A 23,701-nucleotide genomic window follows, 5' to 3' on the forward strand; every position below is an offset into this window, starting at 1 on the left:
ATATTCTATACAAATACAATATGAAATATAAGTGTTTATATTTTCAAACATCTTTTAGTTATTAAAAAAACGTTTTAAAAACAAAAAAATGTGTAAACTGTAGCATGAAGTGTATTAAAAGTTAACAAAAAGTAATAGTCATAGTGCTGTGTTTATCTTTCTTCTTGTTACAACTTTTCACACAGCACGTTTTCGGAATTTTTAACTATTTGAATAACACTTAATTTAATAATCACTCACATTATTTCTATATATCCGTTATGACACACATTGTCAATTGTGTCTCGATTGCACTGATTGCACTTTAAAGTTAACCTCAAATTAAAATCATATCATACACATATGTAAAACATATGGTATACAAGAATTTGAATGTGTGAGTGATGTGCAGAAGCACCGCGCCGGCGACTTTTCGAAACGAAAAACGCCTGGTTAATGAAAGGGTTTTGACTCATCCCCACTACCGAAGTTTCACCTCCTGTCTCTAGCCTTCTTGGATGGATTCCAAGAAAATCACGCATGGTAGTGTGCGTGAATATACCCAACGTGCGTGCAATATACACAACAGTTTCGCTCATGTGTTTTTAGCACACTATTTTTTTTCCGTGTACTATTTCAATAGGTAAATTTTCCAAAAGAATTTAATTTTTTAATTAAATTGTACAATTTAATTAAAATTTAATTAAATCATTTACAAATTATTTTCATAAATAATTAAAGTCTCACAGAAATTCAATTATTAACAAATTTTTTATAAATTTTTTCTCAATAATTCAATTAATTTCATAAATTATAAACTTTTATTAGGTATTAATTTTATTTTATTCTTAACAATTTGATTAAAGTTCGTCAAAAAAATTCAATTCTTAATAATTTGTTAATATAATTCTTTATAATAATTATAAAAAACATTCAATTATTCAATAAATTATTTACTTTTGCATTTAAATAATTGAATAATTTTGAAAAGCAGGTTTCAAATTAAAATATATTTGAAGATTTGAGTTTTCTAAACTTTTAAATGACAATTTTGAAAAATTAATTTTTTTGAAAAAGTTTAATTTAAATTTTTTTTGAATAATTTGAAGTTACATGGTTCTTACATGGAAAATTTTCCAAATATGAGAATTTTTCCGAACTTTTGGGATTTTTTTTAAACTATTTCATAAGAATAAATTTTTAGGAAATTTTCGATAATTTTTTTAAAAAATTCCATTATGTTAGTAAATTTTTTAAAATAATTAATAAATTATTAAACAAATAACTGATTTAGAGGAGAATTTTAGTTACAAATTCTAGAAAATAATAATTGAATTGAAATGATGAAAATAATTTTTAAGAAATTACAGTAACAATATTCTTAATATTAAATAATTATAATACTTTTATAAGTTGTTTTATTTCAAAAAGGTTTGAATTTGACATTTTTAAAAATCTTAATTCCCGTGGAAAAATAATAATAATTAAATATTTAAAACAAATTAAGAAGTTATGAAAGTTTTTAAATAATTTTACGATTAAAGAAATTCATATAAATAATAAATGTAAGAGCACATTTTTTGATTAAAATTTTTCCTTAATTTTCTAAACATTTAAAAATTTTTAAATTTCATTTTCAATTAAAATTTGCAATTGACACGTATAGAATTTATAAACATTTTTTTCCTTTATTTTTAAAAAACCTTAAATTTTATTAAAGCAATTGTAATTAAGAAATAGAAATGCGAAGTAAATTATTTTCTTATAAAAATTTGAGAATTTTCTACAAAAATACTAAGAAACGGGAATATGTAAAAAGAAAAGAGATTGAAAAAAGAAAATGAGATTGTAAACAATATTGATCAATAATCATAATTTTTAACAATTAACAATTTTCTAATATATTTTATAAATATAAAGCAAAAAAATCAATCATTTTTATTTTTCAATTATTTCAAATCTTTTTAATTGTATATTTCGAAACTTAAACTAGACAAATTATTCTTGAATAATTTTTTAAACATTTGTCTATATCTGTTTTCACACTAGAAAAATCGAAATAATTTGCAAGTTCTACTAAAATTGAGCAGACGAAAGGAAAACTACACATAAAATTTCAACAGGCGTTTGAGTTGGCCTCTAATGGTTGAAAAACCAATGGTCATAAAAAATTTTTTTGAAATCACTTCCTTATTGGAAATTTGATTTTGCATATTTTTTCTTCTATAAAAAAATTGATAACTTTTACCATTTTCGAGAAAAATGCAAAAAACTGGATTTTTTGAAAACACATTTTTAATTGAATTTTTGACTTCAATTCGCTCTAAAACATAAAGTTATGAATATTTTCTTTTTATATGTACAGGGAGTATAGTTTAAATTATCCTTAAGACAACAAACTTTGGCAAGAAGTGAAATATTTTGTTTAAAAAAAGTTATTAATTTTGTTCATAAACAGTCTCAAAATTATTATTTACAATGTTTGAGGACTTCGTTTACCTGAAAAATTTTTAGTAATCGAAAACTTCCAGTGAAGAAAATGTTCATTAAGGTATAATAAATAGTTTTGCTAAATAGTTTTACTCTAGGATTATCCGTTTACTAAATATTATTAAAAAACTATTTTCTGACAAATGCGCGCGAGTCAAGAGTCTAGCGTATATTTTGAGTTGTCAATGCTAAGTCTCAAGGTTGCATAGCCGCGCGCGTTTGACAGTAAATAGTTTTATATATTTATTAAACGGTTAATTCTAGAGTAAAACTACTTGGCACAAGTATGTATTATACCTTAATGACATTTTTTTCACTGGAAGTTTTTGATCACTAACAATTTTTCAGATAAACGAAGCCCTCGAACATTGTAAATAATAATTTTGCCACTGTGTATGAAAAAAATTTTTAACTTTTCTTAAACAAAATATTTTACTTTTGTCAAAGTTTGTTGTCTTAAGGATAGTTTAAACTATACTTCTTGTAAATATCAAAAGAAAATATTCATAACTTTATATTTTAGAGCGAGTTGAAGTCAAAAATTCTATTAAAAATGTGTTTTCAAAAAATCCACTTTTTTGCATTTTTCCCGAAAATGGTAAGAGTTATCAAATTTTTTATAGAAGAAAAAATATCCGGAATCGAATTTCCAATAAGGAAATGATTTCAAAAATTTTTTTATGACCATCAATTTTTCTACCATCAGAGGCCAACTCAAACGCCTGTGGAAATTTTATGCGTGGTTTTACTTTCCGACGACTCAATTGCAGACGAGTGATTTTGTTGCACTGAGAGACCTTTGGGTCAGCAGCAGACTTTCGATAGGCTGCTACTGACCATTTCGGTGGAACGCTACAGGACTACACTTTTGGGTTGCTGCGGTACAATTTTGGGCGCGTGACAGTCCAAAAGTTGTTCAGCTGCAAACCAAAGGCGGCATCCCCACTACTTCGGTGAGCTGCTCACCAACATTTTGGACTGTCACGCGCCCAAAATGGTATCGCAGCGCACCAAAACCATAGTGGAGCTGCTGTCACATACGTTGTCCCGCTACAGTCCCAAAGGTTTCTCAGTGTGTGAAAACTGAAAAGCGGAGAGAATTTTTGGCGGCGATGGGCGGGGAGAAGAACAGGCGACGTTGAGTGTAGTATGTAGTGGGTCCGACATCCGATTATTTCGGCAAAGCTCGAATCGACTCGGCTGTAAAGCCTCGCTAGTCGCTGCGTTGGCTCAGCACACCGAACGAAAAAAGGCTGGAATGAATGAAATGCTTTTCTGAGCTATTGCAGCCCTGCACGGAAAAAATTTTGGGTGACGAGCCGTTCCAAGTAGACCGAAAATTTACGAATGCGATACGACTTTAGTTTGGAGGAGCTGCATTTCCAACTCGGGCGTGCTGAGCGCCCAAGATGCGGCTATTGCAGTCTCAAGGTTTTGAGTCTCAAATCTTGGGTGTTCAGCGCCACCGGCATGGGAACGTAGATTTCCCGAATTGAGAACGCAGCACATCCAAACTATAGTTCCTCCACTTTCCGACGATTGGGATTGCACGGTACTCAACATTTTTTCAGTGTGGGATCGACGGTGGGATAATTGTTTCTGTAATTCTTTAATTCTCTTTTAGAATAATTAAATTAATTTGTTTAAATTATGAAAATGAAGAGATTAAAAGTAGTTTCTTTATTTTAAAAAAATTATAATAATAATATTTTTTATAACAGTTTTTAAATCTTTTTACAAATAATTTTCGGACGATAATAGATTTTTTAGTTAAATTAATGTAATTAACTAGCAACAAAGCGCGCGGCTAACTTCTTACTACCTTTTTAAAATAAAATTAACAATTTTAAAAATAATAAAATTTGAAAATTTTTTAATTAAAATTTTTGTTGAAAATACTCTAAAAAAATTAAATTTTGTAGAATTTAAAAATAATTGGAAAAATTCTTTAAAAAGAATTAAATTCTTCTTATTAAATTCAACTATGTTCAAATCTTGAAAAAAATTCTCGTAAAAATCCCAATTATCTTTATAAATAACAAAATTCTTCTCTAAAGTTCAATTATTTTCAGAAATTTTTCTAATTTTAATGATTTTCAATATCTACGATTTTAATAAAATATTTCCCAAAACGAATTCAATTATTTAAAAAAAAATTTTATTTGAAATTTTAGAAAATGGCAATTTTGAATGAATGAATTAAATAATAAAAATTTCAGAGGAATTCTATTATTTACAAATTTTTTATAAATTTCTTCGCAATAATTCAATTATTTTCATGAAGAATAACATTTTTTTAAACAGGAATTCAATTATTTTCATTAATAATAAAATTCTATAGGTATGTAGGTTTTCAGTTATTTTCATAAATAATAAAAATCATCGCAGAATTAACTATATTAATCTTCGTATTCCAAAATTTATTCTGTCTGTCAGAGTATGAGAGAGAAAGCACGATACAGAGTAAGAGAGGGAAGTATCGTCTCTTCTTTCAGTTTAGAGTAGGAGCGAGAGAGAGGCGAATAGTTAAGAAAGTAACGCCTACTTTTTTTCGTTTGGGCATCATGGTTTTCTCTATTCTCTGTGACAGATAGAAAGAGTGAGTAAAAGAGTGGTAGGGGAGTTAAAAGTGGTGACTTTTACATTTAAGCGAAAATACCAAAGGGCGTAATGTTTCCTTATTAACTATATTAATCTTCAAGTTGATTCTGTCTGTCACAGTATGAGAGAGAAAGCATGATAAAGAGAAAGAGACGGAGGTATTATCTCTCATTTTAGTGTAGTATAGGAAGGAAAGAGAGACAAATAGGTAAGAAAGTAACGCCTATTTCTTTGGTTTACAGAAGAGCATAATGTTTTCTCCATTTTCCGTGTTAGGTAGAAAGAGAGGAACAGAAATTGGGAGGGGAAGGAAAAGTGGGAAATTTCACTTTCAAGCCAAAATACGAAAAGGGCGTCTTATTTCCTTATTGGCTAATTATTTTTCTTTTCTCACTCACAGATAGATTAAGGAGTGAAAGAGAGGGAGATCGAAAACGAGGTAAGAGTGAGGGGTATAAATTTTATCGGTATTCCATATACTAAATGGACATTTTTCACCAATTTCTGACCCCCCCTGCCTCTGGTTGTGGACAATCGTGAACATTTGGCAAACCCACTCCCCTTTACACTTATCCACGTGGACAATGCACATTTGGAAAGTATGTAAGTATTTTTTTTAATATTACTCCTGCATTTTAAAAAGTAATAAAGCTCATTTTAAACATATTTCAAAGCACGAAATTACGAAAATGATTAACGTTTAAAATAATAAATAAACACTATAATTTAATTAAACACTTTATTTATTTATAATTACATATTTCCAAAAATTCAAATACATACGAAAATAATATTTAGGAATTATTTTTAACATTTTGGAGAAAACATTTATTTTCAAAATCTTTAATTAAAATTCATCAAATAATTAATTAGTTTATTTAAATTATACAAAAAATCTATTAAGAAATTCAATCCTATTTATTAAAAATTGTATTAAATTTTTTTTAGAAACTAATTCGTATAATTGTTTTATAATGATTATTTAAGATTTAATTATCTTCGAACAATGTAAATAAAATTTTTTGAATATTTACTTTTTGGACTTATTGAACTTTGACAAATTATGGTCCTGTGAATAATTAAAATTCTCAAAGAATTTGATCATTTTTATTAATATTTTTTACTAATTCTATTATTTTTAAGAGTTTTACAAATTTTAATTGTTTTGGAAGATAATTCAATCTTAAATAATACAGGCACACAAAAAAATTTTTTTTTCGTGACCCTGAGGACAGAACCTTATATTCCTACTTTTTAGGGGTCACTGAAACCGAATATGACCATGAAAAAATTTTGTACTTGCCAGTTTTTCCGCTACCACCCCCTTTACACCCCCACACGAGAGTGAGGGGGTTGGCATTTCAGTTTTCAAAAAAAGTCGAGTAGGGTGTCTATTCTTATGTATTTTGGGTCGCTGAAACCGAAAAAGACCACTAAAAACAAATTCGTCCATCCCTTTACCCCCCAGAACGCCCTAAATACACACTTAAAGGGAGTTAAAATTTCATTTTTCACGAAAAGTCGAATGCGGTGTATATTTCTATGTTTTTTTAATTCCCTGAAACCGTAAAAGACCACCAAACATAAATTAGTCCTCTCCTTCACATCATATTCCTCTCTTACTACCCCCTAAAGGGGATTAAAATTTTCGGTTTTATGAAAAGTATAGACGACTTTTCATGAAACCAAAAAGTTCAACATCTTCTCTAGAGATACTTAGGGAGTGGAGGAAGGGACTAATTTATGTTTGGTGGTCTTTTTCGGTTTCAGGGACCCCAAAAACAAAAACATAGGAAAAGACACCGCATTCGACTTTTCGTGAAAAATGAAATTTTAACTCCCTTTAAGTGTGTATTTAGGGCGTTCTGGGGGGTAAAGGGATGGACGAATTTGTTTTTAGTGGTCTTTTTCGGTTTCAGCGACCCAAAATACATAAGAATAGACACCCTACTCGACTTTTTTTTGAAAACTGAAATACCAACCCCCTCACTCTCGTGTGGGGGTGTAAAGGGGGTGGTAGCAAGAAAACTGGCAAGTACAAAAATTTTTCATGGTCATATTCGGTTTTAGCGACCCCTAAAACGTAGGAATATAAGGTTCTATCCTCTGGGTCACGAAAAAAAATTTTTTGTGTGCCTGTGTAATTGAATACACTGAAAATATTGAATTTTAAAATATTAGAAGCCAATTTTCATTAATTTTTAAATTTAATTTAAACAATTTTCAAAAATTGTAACAAAATAATTAAAATAAATTAATTATTTTTCAATTAAATTTTACAAAATTTCAACTATTCACAAAGAATTTTTTATGTATTGTCTCAATTTTCTTAATTTCCATGAAAAAAAATTTTTCCTGACATTTCCCTGACTATGGTGTTAATATAATATTATAATAATTTTAAAAAAATAATGATTTTAATCAAATTATAGTGTTCATTTATTATGTTATTGATTAACTCATTAACGCCTGAAAAAAGAAAATTCTTATCAATTTTTTTTTCGATTCCTGTGTAAAAAAGAATTTCGTTCATCCCAAAAATTAAATATAGCGGTTATAATTTCAAAAACACAAAAAAATTTCATTTTTTTAAGTTTGATAATTTTTTTACCCTTTATCCCCTTCCCAGTGTATGACGTCTATAGAGGCAAAAATAATTTGTGCCACCAGTGTGTATGACCGCTATAGTGGCATCTAAAATGAAAATCTCGGTAATAAATGAAATATGAATATCAATGAATATTCTAAAGTTTTGGGGTCGCTTAAAATGCTGGTTCGGGGGATTTTGAGGTTTCTAAATCCAAATCTTTAGTCAAAATTAAAAAATTTAAAATAGCGGTTCCAAAATGGCCAACGAAAAAATTTAAAATCAGTAAACTTTGAAATTTGTCGGTCGCTATTTTGAAGCCGCCATTTTTAATTTTTAAATTTTGATAATGCTGACTACGAATTCGATTTTAGTTTCCAATAAGTCAAAATAGCGGATCTAATATGGAACAAAATTTTTACTTTATGCAATTGATCTTAATTTTGTGATTCGGTGGTTTTTAAGTTCGATGATTACGAATACGATGTTTGTTTTCGAAAATTCAAAGTGGCTAATATAATATGAGGAAGAGAAATTTAAAAAAATTTCTATCCACGCTCGCTGGTTGTGAGTCGGCGCAAGTGCTAAAACAGAAGTCAATTGTCAGTGAGCGCTCCTAGGACATTTACACCTACCTGACTGGTATGAGAACTCCCGAGTAACAAAATTAAAGTCAATTGCATAAATTAAAAAGAAAATTCCGCCATTTTAAATTCATGAAAACTTACATCTGTTCGTAATCAGCGACCCTAGAAACCACCGAGTAACAAAATTAAGGTCAATTGCATAAAGTAAAAATTTTTGTTTTATATTGGATGGGGGGTGGTCAAAGATTGGTGAAAAATTGTCCTCGTGGTTTATGGACGGCCCCTAAGCTTATACCGCGGCTTATATCATGACTATCAATAAATCTCGGTGTCAATCTTTTGACAAAGAAGGAAGAATACTTCAATAAAATAATTCTTCTAATGTGTGATGAATTTATATAAAGTTTTTCTATCGCTTGACTAAACTAAAAACTGACAATTTAAGGAAATAATTATAAAAATAAAAAAATATTATATTTATGTCGTGAAACTGCTCAGTATGTTAAATTTAATTTTTGGTTTTCATGTTTTATGTTTTTTAAAAATTCTTCAAAAAAACATTTTTATTTACACACAATGAAATAAGGTCTTAAGTATAATAAGACAAAAGCAGAAATATCGCGCGCGCTTTAGCGCGCGTAGCTCTGCTAGTTTCAATTATTTTTGGTACAATGGTAATGGAATTTCTCGAAAAATGTAATTATTCTTAAAATTTTTATTAAAATTAATTTTCAAAGCTTTTAATGAAATAATTTTTAACAATTTGATTTTTTTCAAAATAATTTGAATTAAATTCTTCGTAGAATTAAATTAATTTCAATAATATCAAAATTCACACGGAAAAAAATTAATCTCTAAACTTGAAATAATATTAATTTCAAATCCAAGGAAATATAAGTGTATCTAAATTAAACATTATAGTCACAATTACTGTGATAAGTTGTGTTTGATTCTGTCAAACTTTATACCAGAAAACGCCATAAATTCACATCTCTGATTTAGAGATTTGTTAATTTCACAACTTTTTTTTATATGAATTACATACAATTACAGTTTTCATTTTCCGTATTTTATGAATGTTTTTCTATTCTTAAAATTTTTATTAAAATTAATTTTCAAAGCTTTTAATAAAATAATTTTTAACAATTTGATTTTTTTCAAAATAATTTGAATTAAATTCTTCGTAGAATTAAATTAATTTCAATAATATCAAAATTCACACGGAAAAAAATTAATCTCTAAACTTGAAATAATATTAATTTCAAATCCAATGAAATATAAGTGTATCTAAATTAAACATTATAGTCACAATTACTGTGATAAGTTGTGTTTGATTCTGTCAAACTTTATACCAGAAAACGCCATAAATTCACATCTCTGATTTAGAGATTTGTTAATTTCACAACTTTTTTTTATATGAATTACATACAATTACAGTTTTCATTTTCCGTATTTTATGAATGTTTTTCTCGTCATCACGTGGAACATATATTTTTATTTATTAGACTTATCGGCGTTGAAAGGTCTGTGAAATTTTAAGGTTACAATTATCGCCCGACAAAATACGGCACTGACTGATTTATATGACGTGAAATAGGTAAATAAACATTTTTCAACCATTTTTTCTCTAAACACAGACACTTTTTACAAAACATGCCAATATACAACGGGTAAGATAATAAAGATAATAATAAAGGTAGATAATAAAGATAATAAAGATAATAAAGATAATAAAGAAATAATAAGATTAATTAATAATATTTATTAGTAAGATAATAAAGGGTTATTAAGAAGATTCTTATCTTCTTAATAACCTAAATTCAAAAGATTGTTTAAATTCATGCAGAAACGCGGTTGTAAAATTTAAAATTGGAAAGTAATGTAATGACAGTTAACAAGAAGCGGTTTACTGCCAGTCGCCAGAACATATGTTCCATGTCTTAAAATTTGAGATTCCTAATATCATTTTTAGGCATAAGAAATACGTGTTCTTCACAATACTAATATTCGGATTAGATATAATACCAAATTTCAGTTTTAGTGATCTGCTTACATCTTACGTCCGATTCCAGTGATAGTTTATGCCTAAATCTCAGATTTAATCTCTAATTTAGAGATTAATTTTTTTCTGTGTAATATAATTAAAATGATGAAAATAATTTTGATGAAGTTACAGTAACAATATTCTTATAATGAAAAATAATGATTTTATCTCTCGGTCATCTTTAATTTATTAGAAAACATGAAGAAATCGATCACTCCGAGTCTTCGACTCAGAGCAATTGATATCTTTATGTTTTATAAACAACAATACTTTTATAAGTTAATATAAAGGGGAGAGGGCCCTAAGGTGGTTACCCATCTTTTGAACGACTGCAGATTTCAAATGGAATTATATATAAAAGTCAATAATACGGCGTTTGAAACTTTATCTTATTACCTAACTTCCTATCATAAAGTTTTTTTCATTTCATTAATAAAAAAAAAGTTATGGCACTTTTTAAAGAAAGTTGAAAATTCGACTTTTAAAAAAGTGGCCCCAAGGTGGTCACCATACAAAAATTCACTAAAAAAGTTTTTAAAAAATGTACAAACGTATTATTAAGTTGTTTATTTAATATTAATTGTTTTTCAGGATCACAGAAACATATTACATATTTTTTTTTTGCACTTTGTCCTTTCGTCAAAAATGATACTTTTTGTGTATGTATTAGACGCAGGTAAAATTTTGAAAATAATTGAATTGCGAATTTCGAAAAGGGCTCAACTCTGTTTTTTGAAATTTTACAGGAGAGACAAATAACGTTTTATTTCAAACAGCTTTACTTAAAAGAGTCCAGTTTTTTTTCATTGTAATTATATGCTATTTTGTATGAGAAAATGATAAAATAATTGTCTTAAATTAAAGTGGGTTGGAGAAAATCGATATTATAGTTGACAGAGTTGAGCCCTTTTCGAAATTCATGAAAAAAAATTAATCGTTTTAATGATAAAAGTATATTAACAAAACGTTTTACTAGGAAAAAACATTTTATTTATTTATTTATATAATTTTAAAATATAATTAATTTTTTTTAACTCAAAAACAGTTCTAACATTTAAAAATAAACTGTTTTAACAACATTTTTTCAGTTACAACTCTTCTTTAAATTCGATGTCACCTTCTGTATTTGTCGGCCACTGAAAAATTTCTTCATAGAAATTTCTATATTCCTGTGGAATATATTGGCTTAACTTTTGCAAATCGATGATTTTCAATCTGTTAATTGGCAACTTTGAGGAATAGCAAGGAAATTCTTGATGGCAAGGAATTTTTGCACAAACATTTTTTCTTTTTAAGAAGCAAAAAGTTTCAATGCCTATTTCACTGCCAATGCTGGGACGGCATAAAACTATACCTGGCTTTTCAGGGTTAAAATTGAATTCGAAATAAGTTGACACTTGGAAGGAAACTTTATCATTCTTCTTAACGCTTTTTCCGTAGCTTTTTTCTGATAAGGGTTTAGTTTTAAAATTATCTTTGCCCCACGATTTGAAGTCGATGATGTCAGAATATGTCATTATTTTAACGTTAAATTTCTCATTTTTGGCACTACCAAGTATTAAATCAATATACTGTTCTTGAGTGAATAAACGGTCCTCTCTTTTAATTTTACGTTTCACAGTCGCAAAATCTCTATCGCAATCGTTAAAAGAGTGTCCTCTTTGCGGAAAATAGAGAATAATTTTTAATTTTCGGCTGGCTGCTAAAGACAATAGAAATTTAATAACGATATTATTCTTATTTTGCCCAGGACAACCATCACAAAACAAGTGTAACACTTTTATTTCTTCAGGAACATTTTCTTGTATATAGTCATTTAAAAACGATGTCACTTCGTTGGACCCCTTGAGAGCTTGACCTTCGTGATAAGAGTAAAAAGTTGCTTTCCCGGTTTTCATATTATGCACACAAAATTCATAAACCCATAGTTGGCGAGAATAGAACACTTCTTGGACAGGTAGACGTGGAAGTGGAAGATTTTGCATATAATCAGACGACAATCCCATAATAGTGCTGCCCTGCTTTTGGCATTCTTTAGTAATTTTTGTGGCTTTTGTGTAAAATTTAGAGGCTTCGCTTTTATGATTTTCAAGTTCAATTTTAGCTTCATTTTTCGAATTTTCGTCCATATGAGGAGTTTTCAACCTAACTTTAATTTCTTCACATTTCGAACACACATCTATTTGTGGTCTTCCAAATTTCAAATCAAATTTTTCATTGAAATATTTTTTGAAAAATTGGTAGTGTACTTTTTCATTGGGATGATCTAAGCAATATCTCTTATGTAATATTTTTGTATTTAATGAAGAGGATAAATAATGTGTCACAATATTATTTGAATAGTGGATTTTCTTTATTGGAATAGATTCTATAAACCGATGAATCAAAGCACACTTTTCTCCTGGCACAGTATTACTCCTAGAACCTGCAGATTTTCCACGCTCGTCGTGAGGAATTTTATGTTTAATTTTTAGGTCCTTTAATCTCCTTATTCTCTTTTCAGATACACCATGCAAACTTAAAAATGCTTTCTTACATATTAATTTTTCATTTCCCTCTACTTCAACGTAATATTTATATGAAAAGTTCTGAAGTTTCGATTTTTTAGAATTGGGGTCCTTTGAGTCAATTTCCAATCGTTTTGATGTATCCTGTACACAATTCACCTTTATTAATGACTGCAAATAAATATCCTGTTCATTTTTAGTGTTGAAATCATTAATTCGCTTAATAATATTATTCTTGATGTCTTCGGATAGGTCGAAACATTCTTGACGACACCTGAGAATACAAATTTAATATTTATATAAGTTTTTTTATTTATATATTTTTTATTATAAGTTTATTTATCAAAAATTGAAATACTTTATCATTGCCTAATTAAATTAAAATTAAAATTAAATGAACAATCACTTACGTGCAATTAGGTCCAGTTTTTCTTTCAGGAATTAATTCGCCTACATGATTTTCGTGGCTTAACCCTTTCACTTTTGCTTTTTTTATTACTACATGTTTATAATTTTCATCATTTCTTATTCCTTTTTTTTTTTATTCACAATCTCTTCATTTTCTGAGCTGCTCGAACTCATTATATTTCTTTTTTTTCAAGTTTATTTACGAATTGTATTTTTAATATTTTTTCTTTGGTTATAAGTCAAATAAAGAAACAACTTCATGTTTATATCATTAAATTGTTCTCTCAGAGTTGAGCCCTTTTCGAAATTCATTTAAAATTAGCAAATCTTTAAACGCTTTTTTTTCCACGAAAAGTACATCGGATGAAGTTTTTCTTTTGAGAAAACATTAATGAATGTGTAATAAAGCAAAAAATGTAAAAAAGTGAAAATTGAAAAAATTCCGAGTTGAGCCCTTTTCGAAATTCGCAATTCAATTCTATTTCATTATTATTCATCATAAAACTTAAAAATTGATAAAATTCACAGTCACAGTGATAAATGTTGATTAATATAGCGTATAAACACATTTTCATAAAAAATCAAAAGTGACCACCTTGAGGCCAAAAAAGTGTCCACCTTAGGGCCAAGACACAATTTTTTAAACGTAAATGAAAAAATTTTGTAAAGCACAATATTAATTATATTCATTTGGAATATTATTGTAAGATATATAAATATAATTATAACGATTTTTACTAATTTAAAATGCTTAATTTCGATGATTTTAACACCCTGAGAAAAAAATTTCTCGATCATTTGAAAACTATTTACCTCAAAACTTTACTAAAATCTTTGTCTTCTCAAATAATAACAATAACAAAAAACGATTTTTACTAATTTAAAATGCTTAATTTCGATGATTTTAACACCCTGAGAAAAAAATTTCTCGATCATTTGAAAACTATTTACCTCAAAACTTTACTAAAATCTTTGTCTTCTCAAATAATAACAATAACAAAAAACATTCGAAGATACTGACTAATATACAAAAATTTTCTTAGGGTGACCACCTTAGGGCCCTGACCACCTTGGGGCCCTCTCCCCTATAAGAAGTTAGCAATCCTTACTTATCCTTACTTTTATAAGTTGTTTAATTTAAAAAAGGTTTGAATTTTGAATTTTTGAATGTCTTAATGGTTCATACCACTTTGTCATCTTCAAAAAAGCAAAATTTTTTTTATTACGGATTTCAAAAGTAAAATATGTCAAAAATGTGGTGTAAAATTTTTAGAAAGATTCCAGCATTCAAAATATATTTTTTTTCAATGTTATTTGAGCGCGTACACGGCTATGTAAGTATACAACACAAACTTTAAGGGGTCTTGTAAATTTTTTAGGCATTAAAATCGGAAGTTTTTAAAAAATTGTTTGCTCATAAGTTTGAAAATATAATTGATTAAAAGTTTTTACATATCATTGTGTAGGTATGTTAAGAAGTCTTAAAAAAGAATTTCATATTTGAAAAAACATAAGTATCTTCCTTCTACAGAGGGCGCTTTGGCCACTGGTAAAAATTATTGGTTGTTATCTGCAATGAGCTACAGTGACAACCGTAATTGAAAGTAATTTTTACCAGTAGACAAAGCGCCCTCTGATATATATTTTTTCAATCTGAAATCCTTTTTTTAAAACTTCTCAACATACACAATGATATGTAAAAACTTTCGATCAATTATATTTTAAAACTTATGAGCAAAAAATTTTTTAAAATCATCCGATTTTAGTGCTAAAAAAGTTACAAGACCCCTTAAACGCGTTTTGCTCAAAACTACATTTTTCCATGCTGTGGGATGTTTTTCTCGGAAACTACTGGACCGATTCTAAAATTTTTTTTACGAAAATTTTCGTCACATGGGTGGGTATTGCCGGAACTAGAATTATTTAAAAATATTAATTTTTACTATTTTTTAAAACCGAAAAACTGCCAAAAAAAATTGACGTTATTTTGTTATTTTTGCATAAAAATTCTAGTTCGGGCGATAGGCACAGTCCTACTGAAGATAAATCAACTTGAATTTTGTGTTTTAGATTTTTCTAACCTGAGAAATCAATCCCGCAGCTAGCATCGGTATTTTTAGCAGGTCTAAAATTATTGTTAAATTTTAAATAAACAAATTATATTTTCTTAATGAAATAAGGTTTTTTTAAAGTTAAAGAGTGCATTTATTGAACTAAAAAAATGCAGATTAATATAATCCATAGGAATCATAAAAAAAAATTCTAGAAAATAGCTACATTTTCAAGCGTGTAAAGTGGTATGAACCCTTAATTCCTGTAGAAAATCCTGTTCCAAATATAAGATTAAAAATATTGTGATTAAAAATATTTGATAATTTTCTAATTTTTTAGAAGTAAAGAACAAAAATAATTTCAATTTGACAAAACATAATATTTAACAAAATTTTAGTCTTTTAATGAAAAGAAGTAAAAAAAATTCTGATGACTTCTATTTTCTATCTAAAGTTAACAAAAAACAAAAGTATAAACATAAGACAAAAAAAAATTAATAATAATTAATAATAATAATTATAATTAGGGGCTATTCATAAACTGCGTCACACTATTTTGCCTAATTTTTCCACCCCTCCCCCCTACCCACGTCACAAATTTTACATGCTTTAGCGGCATTTTTTCTACAGAACGTCACAAAAAATGAATTGCTTCCCCCCCTCTAAGGCGTGACGTAGTTTATGGACGGCCCCTTATATAATTGTAAATTGTTATTTATAATTATATAATTATAACTAATTTAATTAATTAGTTATTGGAAAAATAGCAATTAAATTTTTTTAAAAACATTGATTTCTTCAAAAAATAATATTCCGAATTATTATTAACATTTTGAAGAAATCAAAGTTTTTAAAAAATTTTAATTGATATTCTTCCAATAATTAATTAATTAAATTAATTTAACTAAAAAATCTATTATCGTCTGAAAATTATTTGTAAAAAGATTTAAAAACTGTTATAAAATATATTATTATTATAATTTTTTAAAAATAAATAAACTGCTTTCAATCTTTTCATTTTCATAATTTAAACAAATCAATTTAATTATTCTAAAAGAAAATTAAAGAATTACAGAAACAATTATCCCACCGTCGATCCCAGGGCTGCAATAGCTCAGAAAAGCATTTCATTCATTCCAGCCAAGAAGACTAGAGACAGGAGGTAAAACTTTGGTAGTGGGGGTATGGCAATGCTGAGTCGCTCAGCTGATGTATGGTCAGGCGTTTACTTTCAAAAAAAGTTTTCGCCGCAATAGACCACACGGACTTCTGCGCAGCTACACACGTAATTAAAATCATATCATACACATATGTAAAACATATGGTATACAAGAATTTGAATGTGTGAGTGATGGGCAGAAGCACCGCGCCGGCGACTTTTCGAAACGAAAAACGCCTGGTTAATGAAAGGCTTTTGACTCATCCCCACTACCGAAGTTTCACCTCCTGTCTCTAGCCTTCTTGATTCCAGCCAAGAAGGCTAGAGACAGGAGGTGAAACTTCGGTAGTGGGGATGAGTCAAAACCCTTTCATTAACCAGGCGTTTTTCGTTTCGAAAAGTCGCCGGCGCGGTGCTTCTGCACATCACTCACACATTCAAATTCTTGTATACCATATGTTTTACATATGTGTATGATATGATTTTAATTTGAGGTTAACTTTAAAGTGCAATCAGTGCAATCGAGACACAATTGACAATGTGTGTCATAACGGATATATAGAAATAATGTGAGTGATTATTAAATTAAGTGTTATTCAAATAGTTAAAAATTCCGAAAACGTGCTGTGTGAAAAGTTGTAACAAGAAGAAAGATAAACACAGCACTATGACTATTACTTTTTGTTAACTTTTAATACACTTCATGCTACAGTTTACACATTTTTTTGTTTTTAAAACGTTTTTTTAATAACTAAAAGATGTTTGAAAATATAAACACTTATATTTCATATTGTATTTGTATAGAATATATTTTCCTGTGTTTACGTGTGTAGCTGCGCAGAAGTCCGTGTGGTCTATTGCGGCGAAAACTTTTTTTGAAAGTAAACGCCTGACCATACATCAGCTGAGCGACTCAGCATTGCCATACCCCCACTACCAAAGTTTTACCTCCTGTCTCTAGTCTTCTTGTTTCCAGCCTTTTTTCGTTCGATGTGCTGAGCCAACGCAGCGACTAGCGAGGCTTTACAGCCGAGTCGATCCGAGCTTTGCCGAAATAATCCGATGTTGGACCCACTACATATATACTACATACACTCAACGTCGCCTGTTATTCTCCCCGCCCATCGCCGCCAAAAATTCTCTCCGCTTTTCACAACAAAATCACTCGTCTTCCGTCAGATTTATAGCAAAAGGAGGCGTCAGATATTATGATATAATATAAAAATTACGACTTTTTCAAAATATTTTCTTCCAAATATTGCAACAAAATACTACAATTTTAGTAGAAATTGCAAATTATTTAGGTTTTTATTAAAATTGTTCAAAAATACGGTTATATTTCAATATAATTTTTAAAAGTAAACAAACAAAATTCATTACGTATAAAATTTATTTCAATGAAATTTGACAAAATTTTCCATTTTCAATTTTTTATAATTATTTTCAGAAATACAATTGTTTTTGGAAAATTTTAATTACATTTTCAAAAGAAACAATTTTTTGGAATTAATGAATTAAATTACTCAAAACATTAATACTTTTTTTTTAACAAAAATTTAAAAACTTATTGTCATATATTTTTTCACAAAAAATAAAATTTCGAATAATTTTCAATAGAAAACCTCATAAAATTTAATTATTTCTAAAAATTGTAAACGTAATTAATTTTCAAAGAATTTAATTTAAAAATCTTTTGAAATTTAATAGATTCTCAAAAAATTCCTGATATAACGCTTTAAATAATTAAATAAGGGAAGTGTTCCGGTTGTGGGCACCCTTTTGTTTTTGCCTCATAACATTTGTCCATGTGCATATTATACAAATATATGTGTACGAATTTAAAGCTAGAGGTCTAAGGTGACTGTCAGTGAAGGAATTAAATTGATTCCTTTAAATAAAAAAGTTTTATTAGAAATTTAGTGAAATAGAAATTTTTTGACAATAGTATATTACATTATAAGGGCAGAAAGTTCGAAATTCCTACATTGCGCGAAATGATGCCCGAGGCGAAGCCGAGGGCATTATCGCGTAGTTTAGGGCTTTCGAATTTCTGCCCGTGTAATGTATAGTATTTTTCTTTATATACGGTTGAAAGTACGCTGGGTAATTTATTTTTTAAGAAAATTGCAATCGAGTTTCATTTGACAGCCGGCCATCTTTATTTACTTTTGCTCCTCGCTTCAATGCCTCTAGCGGACACTCGTGAAGCTTTTTCAGGCTTTTTCTCTGTCTTTCTCTTGCAAACAATATTCGCCTGCCCCGACATTTGATGCACGAGCGAAGCGAGTGCTTCTGGTCGGGGGCAGGCACGAAAAAAAATGTGAAAGATAAATTAATATTATATTTTCAAAAGAATTTTTCTGGTGGTACAAAATTAATTCTATGTTTCTAAAATTCTAAACATTCTAATGAAAACACTTTCATTATTTCTTCAAATTATTACAATTTTATAATAACATTTTGGCACGTATTAAAAAAGAAATTACAAAATTATTAATTATTTTATTTTTGTTTTTAATGTTTATTAAAATAATTTTTGAAAATAATTATATCAGCAAAAGATTTCGTTCATTTCAATATTCAGAGCTTGTGGATAATAAATTTATAAAGTATAAAAAGTTTTCTTGATAATTTTTTTTCTCATTTTATATTGCGATAACAATTACTCGTTAAATTGTCATTGAACTCAAAATTTTCTTATTTACCGACAGTGGTGTTTTTACCGACAGAGAATTCTTTTACTCTCGCTGTAATAGAGGTTGGGTATGAAAATCAACCAAAGCACAAATGTTTGACTTTCTGCTGCGAAATCGCAGCGGGAAATACGTACTTTCGACCGAGGTATGAAGAAAAAAAATTTTTGTGCCCGGTTGTGGGCACCCTTGAAAAATCCGCTAAAAATGGAAAAATATTAAAGGAAAACAACACAAATAAAGAAGAAATGAAAGTTTCTTTATTTTAAGAGATTTTGCCGGGATAAAGAACAAAAATGATGACACGTTTTCACACTATGCTCATCGCTAACAAAAGCATAATGCTTGCATGTGAAGTAGCTAGTACGCAAACCATAACGCATTTCTAATGCACTGAACGACTATATTCATCGCATTTAATGGAGTTTGCGGCTGTCACTTTCCTTGGCAGAAAGTTTAGACAGATGAGACAGTAGTCCTCATCATTGTCAGATGGTAGAGCCTCCTTAACATAAAGGTGCCCACAACCGGGAATGACAGTCATTTTTTAAAAAGACCAACACATTTTGTGATGCAGGATTTTGGTTAAACACGAAGGTAAATCACAAAATATAATAACAACACTGCAAAAAAAAAATTAAACCCTTTTTTTCTGAACGAATCTACACCCATATGTTGCTCTTCGAAAACAATACAAAATTACTTTTTTATTTATTTAATGCAAATTTTCTTTATTATGCTCACAGCTATTACACAAATGCATATATTTGTTTCGTTATCAATACGAAAAGTCCGTATTGTCAACGAACACGACTTGCAATATTTAGATCAGTAAAGTCTGCTTGCCGTCGAAGTTTACGTAGGGGTGCCCACAACCGGAGAGTGCCCACAACCGACGCACTTCCCCTACAATTATTTTCTGAAATTTTAACTCAAATCTTTTATAAATCCATTGCTGTCAGAATTCAACTACAAGAATTGAAAAATTTAAATGGAATATTAAGAAGAAAGAAGCTATCAATTATCCGAATCAAATTTTTACTAAATAAATTAAATATCTTAAATAAATCTCTATAAGCTCTTAGATTTCATATGTATCGACAGCACAGCTGCCCGAATACAGAAACCTGCTTAATCTGAAAAATATTTTCGAAATTAATTAATAATTTCAAAATTATCAAAGAATCCAGAAAAAACGGTAGCATGGTGGGATACGAGCCCACGACCTTTCTATTGCCGGTAGACTGCTCTGACCTCTGAGCTACATGCACCCCGAGATTCTCCGAATTCCTTGACATATACTATCCCTTCCTACCTTATTTTAATAAGGTAGGATAATTGATAGGTAGGTAGATAATTGATAGCTTCTTTCTTCTTAATATTTAGCTGCCGAATGATAAATTCACTTTCTATAATTTAAATGGAATAATTTTTGTAAATTCATAAAATAATGTATTTTCAAAAATAAAATGACACGGAAAAAAAATTTTACTGTGGAGAACAGCTAATTTCAAAAATAAATAACATAAAGAATCTATTCAACTAATTCAGTGAATGATTTCTAATGTAGTAGTCAAACTGTTTCTCTGATATAGAGAAAATGAATTTCACTGGTCATCCATATTGGAAATATTTGACAGTTTACCATTCTCATAGAAATGTCTCTATAAAATCACAAATGTCAAATTTACATTTCTTACCTCTAAATACGTATTAATTTACTAATTTTACATTTTATTAGTTATGATATAAAAAATATAATTAATAGAATTTGAATATACGCTTTGAACATTAATTTAAAAATGTTTTCATTCAAGTGTTATTTTGAGGTTATGTTGTTTTTAAAAGGTAACGCAAGAAATATCATTTTCGCTAGATCAGCGAAAATGGATTATCGATGGAGCCAAATCAGTGAAACTTATAGCTATTATAGTGATTGTTATCTCTACTTTAGTAGAACTTTTTTTAGCGTGTAGGTTTATTGATCATTTTTTAAAGAAGAAAAAATAAAATTTTTTAAAATATAACATTTTACAAAATTTCCAATTATTCAATTTTTAAATTTATTTTCGGGAATTAAAGTATGTCTTCAAAAAATTTTAATTACTTTTTTCAAAAACTTAATTTTCATAAAAACTTCCAAATATAATCTTACAAAGTTCAATCATTTTTGTAAAATAAATATTAAAAAACTTATTGCTCCTTATTTGCTTATTTTTAAAGTACTTTCAATGTAAAACCAGTGAAAAAATTATTTATGAAAATTTAAAATTACCTGCCAAACCTGTAAAATAACAATTTGAACTATAAAACAAGAAATTGAAATAAAACAATAACTTTACGTTACTGTTTGTCTATTAAAAAAAAATTTGTTGTCTAACATTTGTCAATTTAAAAAAAAATCGATTTCATGCGTCAATAAACGAAGGATTGCGGATTTTACGTCTTCAGACTTTAAAAAATTATGTAATATATAGTAAAGAAAAAGGTCCTTGTATACCAGTCGTAAGGTAATTACAATTGCCTAATACTCAGGTGAGTGTGTCTTTTTCTGCGTCGAAAAAATTCAAAAAAAATAACGGGTAATAATTCTTTTTAATTTTTTAGTGTTTTACCCGCACTACAAGGGGTAGAAGGGGGGTCAAACAAGAGTTCTGGTTTTTTGTAAGTTGTTAAGAATAATAATAAAAAATGTTTTGCGTTAAAAAAGTTCCAAAAAATAACGTCTTTTGGTACTTTTCGATTTTTTAGTATATCATCCCCATTACAGGGAGTAAAAGAGAACGTGATCGAAAGATCTAGTCTTTTGAAAGTTGTTTAGAAAAATAAATAAAAACTATTTGCGTTGAAAAAGATGCAAAAAATTAACGCCTAAAAGTACTTTTCGATTTTTGAATATGTCATCCCCATTATAGGGGGTTCGACCGATCGTTCTAGTATTTTGGAAGTTGTGAAGAAAAATAAATAAAAATTTTCTGCGTTGAAAAAGTTGCAAAAAATTAACGCCTAAATGTACTTTTCGTGCCTTGACACGACACAATTAATGTTTGCAAGATTTTACATAGTGTTTCATGCGTGTTCTTAAAACGTGCCTTGGCACGAAACGAATTACCATCAGGCGAACTTTGTGTCGTGGTTTTTCGTGTCCGTGTCGGTCCCTGGTTTAATTCAATTATTTTCCAAATTTTTAATTAAAATTATTTAAAAAAACATTATTTTCAAAAAATTCAAAGAAATTCGTCAGAAGAATTTAATTATTCATAAAAACTCTAATAAAATTTTTGGAAGCCATTTGTAGATTTATTTATGTTCGAAATCAAATAAATTTAAATTTGATAAGAAAGAAATCTGGAAAAATTAGGACAAAGCCGGGAAAAGAGCGGGAATTTTGTCGAACGAAAATAGTAGACACCCTGTTAATTTAATTACAATAAATTTAGGCAGTTATAATAAATTGATCCAATTAAAATAAAGTAATTCAAATATAATAAATTAATTATTTAATTATAATAAATCAGTTCAATTACAATAAATTAATTCAATTATAATAGATTAATTCAATTGTAATAAATTAATTCAATTATAATGAATTAATTTAATAATAATAAATTAATTGAATTGTAATAAAATAGTTCAACTGCAAAAAATTAAGTCAAATGTAATAAATTAATTGGATTGCAATAAATTAATTCGATTATAGTGAATTAATATAGAGAAAAATTATTTTTCGTACCTTCATTTTGAGAAAACCGATTCCGACCACAAAATTAGCCATCCAATTGACGAGTACAGCAATAGACATGGCTGCAGGCCTTGGTCCTTGGGAGAATAGTTCGGCTGTTATCATCCAGGGAATTGAACCAGGCCCCACGGCAAAGAACATTACAAAACTGAGCGTTGATACCACCGAGAGATAGGACATCCAGTCAATCATTTCCTGTACGTAACCAAAAAACTCCTATCAGGCGGTAGAATTGAGTTCTTCTTTCCTGAGCAACTGGAGGAGCCTCAGGAGCAACTCAAAAAAATAACTCATTCTTTTTTGAAAAAAAAATAAAATAAAATAAAATTACAAAAATTTACATGCAATCATGCAGCTCAAATCCTGCAGTGAGAAAAATTTTTGCTCTCTTTCAATTCTTCAGAAATAAATGTTTTTATTTCTAACACATTTTTTTCGATTTTTTGTGTCGCAGAAAAAATTATTCTTCAATTAATTTGAGTTATTGATCAATTTATTTAATTGAAATTAAAAAGAATTATTTAATTAATTAATTTATTAATTTTTGTGAAAACTTTAAAGTTATTTTTTGATAAAAAAATTCTTTGATATAAAGTGAATTATTTTTTAATGAAATTATTCTATAAATAAAGATAAATTATTTATTTAGGGGAGAGTGGGGCAAACCGGCCACACTAACGGTTTTTTTACTCCTGCTCTCTAAATTTGAATCAGCGAAAAGTCGCTGATTCACCAGCCCAGAGTATGCAGCTGATGAAACAGCGTATATACGCTGGAAAATCAGTGCATATACGCTGTTTTATCAGTGTATATACGCTATTTCATCAGCTGCATACTCGCAGATGATTCAAAT

General features: G+C 28.5%; 1 protein-coding gene across 14 annotated transcripts in view; it reads right to left on the bottom strand.

The window, feature by feature from the left end:
* LOC122511050 (glucose transporter type 1) overlaps nucleotides 1–23,701 on the bottom strand; it is a 303,150-nt gene that overhangs the window by 92,515 nt on the left and 186,934 nt on the right. For 13 of the 14 annotated variants that reach the window (XM_043626066.1, XM_043626065.1, XM_043626063.1 and 10 more), the window contains one exon: nucleotides 22,840–23,064. In XM_043626066.1, the coding sequence (XP_043482001.1) occupies nucleotides 22,840–23,064 (225 nt within the window). The remainder of the gene's footprint in view (nucleotides 1–22,839; nucleotides 23,065–23,701) is intronic. The other variant, XM_043626067.1, reaches the window with a different exon arrangement.

Source organism: Leptopilina heterotoma, unplaced genomic scaffold (genome assembly GCF_015476425.1).
Source record: "Leptopilina heterotoma isolate Lh14 unplaced genomic scaffold, ASM1547642v1 Lhet_8, whole genome shotgun sequence".
NCBI classification, from domain to species: domain Eukaryota; kingdom Metazoa; phylum Arthropoda; class Insecta; order Hymenoptera; family Figitidae; genus Leptopilina; species Leptopilina heterotoma.